Source organism: Sander lucioperca, chromosome 12 (assembly GCF_008315115.2).
Source record: "Sander lucioperca isolate FBNREF2018 chromosome 12, SLUC_FBN_1.2, whole genome shotgun sequence".
Classification (NCBI taxonomy): Eukaryota; Metazoa; Chordata; class Actinopteri; order Perciformes; family Percidae; genus Sander; species Sander lucioperca.
In genome coordinates this window covers 20,403,285-20,407,883 of record NC_050184.1, presented here as the reverse complement: position 1 = coordinate 20,407,883, position 4,599 = coordinate 20,403,285, and the positions used below count along the sequence as shown (strand labels likewise).

At 42.8% G+C, this 4,599-nt stretch overlaps 1 protein-coding gene across 1 annotated transcript; it reads right to left on the bottom strand.

Annotated features, from left to right (window-relative positions):
- Positions 1-323: 323 nt before the first annotated feature.
- Positions 324-3,577, bottom strand: npbwr2b (neuropeptides B/W receptor 2b). The gene is made up of 2 exons (XM_031312050.2): positions 3,348-3,577; positions 324-2,932 (listed from the first exon to the last, which is right to left on the bottom strand). Exon 2 carries the CDS (start codon positions 1,800-1,802, stop codon positions 783-785), a length of 1,020 nt encoding a protein of 339 aa, XP_031167910.1. The 5' UTR covers positions 1,803-2,932; positions 3,348-3,577; the 3' UTR covers positions 324-782.
- Between the last annotated feature and the right edge of the window lie 1,022 nt (positions 3,578-4,599).

The window sequence follows — 4,599 nt, the reverse complement described above, 5'->3', positions numbered from 1 at the left end:
GAGAAAACATATCTCAAAGCCTGCCGCACACTCACAAAATGTTCTGATGTTTTCCTCTCTCGTCGCTTTGTTTACAGTAGGCTTAAAGTAGGGATAGATCGATTATCGTCCCTGGCTGATTATCGGCCCATTTTTTGGCAGTTTGCAGATTATCTGTATTAGCGTTTTATTTGCCTGATAACCGATAAAGTTAATGAATTAAAAAGTGGTCTACTTTGGCTCGGCTACAGCTTGTGTCCGTCCCTCTACTTCGGTTTCACTCACCACTGAGTCTGACTTAATGTCCCGCCCACAACACTATCTGACTATCTTTTACTGGGTATTGTGTTGAAAGTTTCTAATATAATAAATAATTGCTTAAAGCTTTTAAAGAAAGTTTTGTGTTGGAGTATGTAACATTCCAAAATCTTAATTTTGACTTAAAGATTTTCATTTTCACTGTATATGCATATCGGTTCCAAAAATTGGTTATCGGTTTCATGAACTACTAATAATCGGAATCAGCCTTGGAAAAACAGTATCAGTCGATCCCTAGTATAAAGCATTTATAGATGGGTTTTTGTCACAGGATGCTGTGCGCCGTTTACAGGCATAATCTTAGATGTTTGCTATGTATCGAAGATAAACGAAAGATTTTCTATCATGTGCAAACAATGCGCAAGGTTGCCTAGTGCAGCTTTAACAAAGCGAACCAAATCAAATCAAAAATTCATCACAGTCCATGTCCTCGCTCAGCAAGTCTCCACGGACCTCTGCGACAGGTTTTTCCCTGCGTCATACAGTCAGGCCGGTCTACATTCCAACATTTTCTTGAAGGCCTTCCGGAAGCTGTCGTCCAGGAAGGCGTAGAGGAATGGGTTGAGGCAGGAGTTGGCGTAGCTCAGGCTGGTTATGAAGTAGGAGATGCCGATCAGGAGCGGCGTAGTCCGCAGATCCGTGGTCAGAGCCACGATGGTGCTGAGGTGGAACGGCGTCCAGCAGAACAGGCACACGGCCAAGACGATGAACACCATGATGGTGACTTTCTTCTTGGCCTTGTCCAGCGCCTTGGCGTTGCTGTTGAGCCGCATGTTCCTCAGCTTGTATAGCATCATGGTGTACAGGATGCAGATGGTTGAGACAGGGATGGCAAAGCCCAGGATCAGCGTGTAGATCCGGCTTGCTTTGAACCACAAACTCTCTGGGCTGGGGAAGCTGAGCACGCAGCTCTTTCTGCCGTCGTTTGGGTTCATGTATACGCCAGCGAAAACGCTGAAAGGCAGGACGATGAGGATGACCAGGATCCAGACGCAGAGCGAGATGATTTTGGCTGCTCGGTAGGTGCGGTACGGCATGCGCTTGGACCTCACTGTGGCCAAAACCACCAGGTAGCGGTCAATGCTCATAACTGTCAGGAAATAGATGCTGGAGAAGATGTTGTAATGGTCGATGCTCAGGATGACTTTGCACAAAACCTCGCCAAAAGGCCAGTAGTGCAGCAGGTGTTCGGCTATGTTGATCGGCAATACCAGAGTGAACAAGTCGTCGGCGATGGCCAAGTTCAGGATGAACATGTTGGTGACCGTTTTCATCTTGGGGGCTTTGAGGATCACGTAGATGACAGCCGTGTTGCCTGTCAGCCCCACTGCACAGATTACAGAGTAGATGACCGGTAAAATTATGTAAAGGTCAGCGTAGAAGTAAAACTCAGATGGAGGAGTGCAGTTCGGGTCAGTGCGGTTGCCTGACGCGAGGGAGTAAAAGTCCACCGAGTCGTTGCAGACTGGCGGTGGCGCACCGCCAGGGATGGACACATTCTCCATGTTTTGAAGACGCACTAAGAGTCTCTGAGCATTGTGGGATTAAAAAAAAAACAACTTTAATTTCAAATGAAATTATAAATTAGGAAGAAAAAAAGTGAAGAAGGCTGCTTTGTGCCGATGAGCGTGGGTTGCTGCCAAGGTCTACTTTTAATGTAAGATTTGGATATGAAATAGCCATCTAAATAAAGGCTTTTAAAGAAAGAGTGCCTTGGACTGTTTGTTCTCTTTTAAATTATAAATGATTTTTTGAGAGAAACATTAGTGTATTGGACTTAGTTTTCAGACACCACATGAATTTGTCATTGACCCTAAAAAGTTAATTATGCACAGTTCAGCAAACAAAAAGGTCAAGTTAAGGTGTGTTAACCCTCCATTACATCACTGCAGAGTAGAAAGAAGAGATCAGTCTTTCCTCTTTTCCCAAACTGAGGTCCAGGGACCACCAGCAAGTCACTAAGAACGCATCTGCAGGTCCACTAGTTCATTCAGGGTCAGTAGTTTCACAGATTCTTTGTAGTTTCTGGGATGTTACAAAAAAATAGAGAAGATGTAAACTGTTTCCATGCGCTCTCACCTCCTCCAACTCACTGCACAGTTATAGTTACAGAGTGTGATGCGAGGAAATCATATGCATAAATAATAATCCTGTCAGATGGGTTTTGCTCCGGAGGAAAAAATATCTCACCCTCGGAGAATTGGTCCGCAGTTAAATGTGGAATCTGTTTGGTGTCTTTGGTGTGAAAACGCTCCGGACGCTCTGCCTCACGCTCACTCAATGAACCACCCGCTGTCAGCTTTGTCAGGGTTGATTATTCATTTCCAGTTCAAAACATTTACACTTTGTTTAATCTCCACTCGGGTTCCTTCCTTCCTTCACTTTTTCTTTTTCGGAAGTCGGCGTAAAAAAACACATCAAGTCTGCCGATGATGCGTTTTGTTTTTCCTTCCCCTCCTCCTCCTTCTGACTCTGTCCTCCCCCGGTGCAGAGATTTTAAACGAGTATTGAAAAAGGTTGACAGTGTCCAACAATAAGGTTTAACGATGGTTATGTATGGGTTCCTCCCGGTGCTTCGTGTGCGTTCTGGAGACGGTGCCAGGCTTTTTAACGCACGAGTGGCGCATCCCAATACCTGGACAACAGAGAGATGTGCACATCAATTAGTAGCCCTGCACGCATTTTAAACATTACCGGAGATAGAGCGAATGTAGTGCAACAGGTGCAGCTTTTACTGCCAATAGCTTTCAATCGATGAAACACTAAGGGCACACTCGGCAGGCAGAACTGGATCACACTTTGAACGGTTAACGTTGTTGTTTTCTCTTTCTTAATGACATGCATTGTGAATACAATACCACACGCAAAATTTTAGCCTTTTAAATCAGATTTAGCCACGCATCATGTCTTATTGTCAAAGTAAATGAACACGCGTTTGTTTTCTTAATTCATTCACAATAACGTGTACATGCATGCATTTTAACCATAAAATACTCGTGGAACCATATTCATATATTATCAACTCTCAAATGTAAGCTTAGAAGACTTACTGTATAATTAGTCGATACATATAGTATTTCACAGGTATTTCTTAGTGCGTAGAGTGAGTTCAGGCGGGTTTACCGTCCTCTGTGTCCCCGGGTAGAGTCCCTCTCCTCCGGTCTCACCTCTGTGTGAGACGCACTGCTCTCCAGCCTCTGCTCTGCTCTCTCTATCTCTCTCCTTCTGTCTCTCTCTCCCTCTCCCTCTCTCTCTCTCTCTCTCTCTCTCTCTCTCTCTCTCTCTCTCACCCCTCTCTCTTCCTCCACCTCTCTCACTGTTTCTCCTTCTTCCCCCCCCCCCTTCTCTCTCTCTCGCTCTCTCGCTCTCTGCCTCTCTCTCTCCCTCTCCCTCTCTCTCTTGACTTTAATTATTATAAAGAGATGAAGGATGTTGATCAGTTCAGTGTGATTTGGGCCTATGGTGATGTGATGTGATTTGTTGAATGAGACCAACCAATTTTTTCTCAGGAGTTGATGTAATTTCTTGATCTTTTTTAAGTGTCTATATATGTGTATTTATTGGCCAGTTGTTGGAAAATAGATGTATCATTTTGTAAATAACGAGTTGGAGCATTGATAGAATAAAGTTCCTTTAAAAATCTCTCTTTCTCTCTCTCCACACTCCTGGAAGGCAGTGACGTCATTCCGAGATATCCCTGTGTGTGTCAATCATGTGGTCAGACCCTATTATTTCACTGCTTTTTTATGTGAATTCAAGGAATATATTAAGTCTCTCAAACTTATAGACAATAAAAAAGTAACAAAACTGTAATACTGTACAGTGAACTTTTTGAGGAATAATCAGAATCAAAATCAGAATCAGCTTTATTGGCCAAGTAAACAAAGAAGGAATTTGACTCTGGTTAATCTTTGCTCTCAAAGTACAACACTCACGTAACATATAAAGAATAAAAACAGAAATGGCAGTAATAAATATAAAAAATACTGTTAAGTGTACAGTATAACAATACAATAGAAAAAGAGAAAAATACAAAAGAGAGGGAAGGAATAGTGCAATATCAGTCAGTATAGTCTGAAATTTTAGGATTTAAATATGAATACAGTGCAAGGCAGATCAGTGCAATGTTAATATATTAACATTGTAATTGTAGGATTGTAATAGACATGACGTAGATGAGCAGAACAGTGATGATTGACTTTGTTCAGTGTAAGGGTGGGGGCTATTTCTGAGTGTTCAACAGAGTGATTGCTTGGGGAAAGAAGCTGTCTCTGTATCTGCTGGTTTTGGCAAACAGTGCCC

What these genes read in the sequence shown, in the direction of transcription:
- npbwr2b (XM_031312050.2), bottom strand. Translation starts at nt 1,802, where the DNA reads ATGGAGAATGTGTCCATCCCTGGCGGTGCGCCACCGCCAGTCTGCAAC.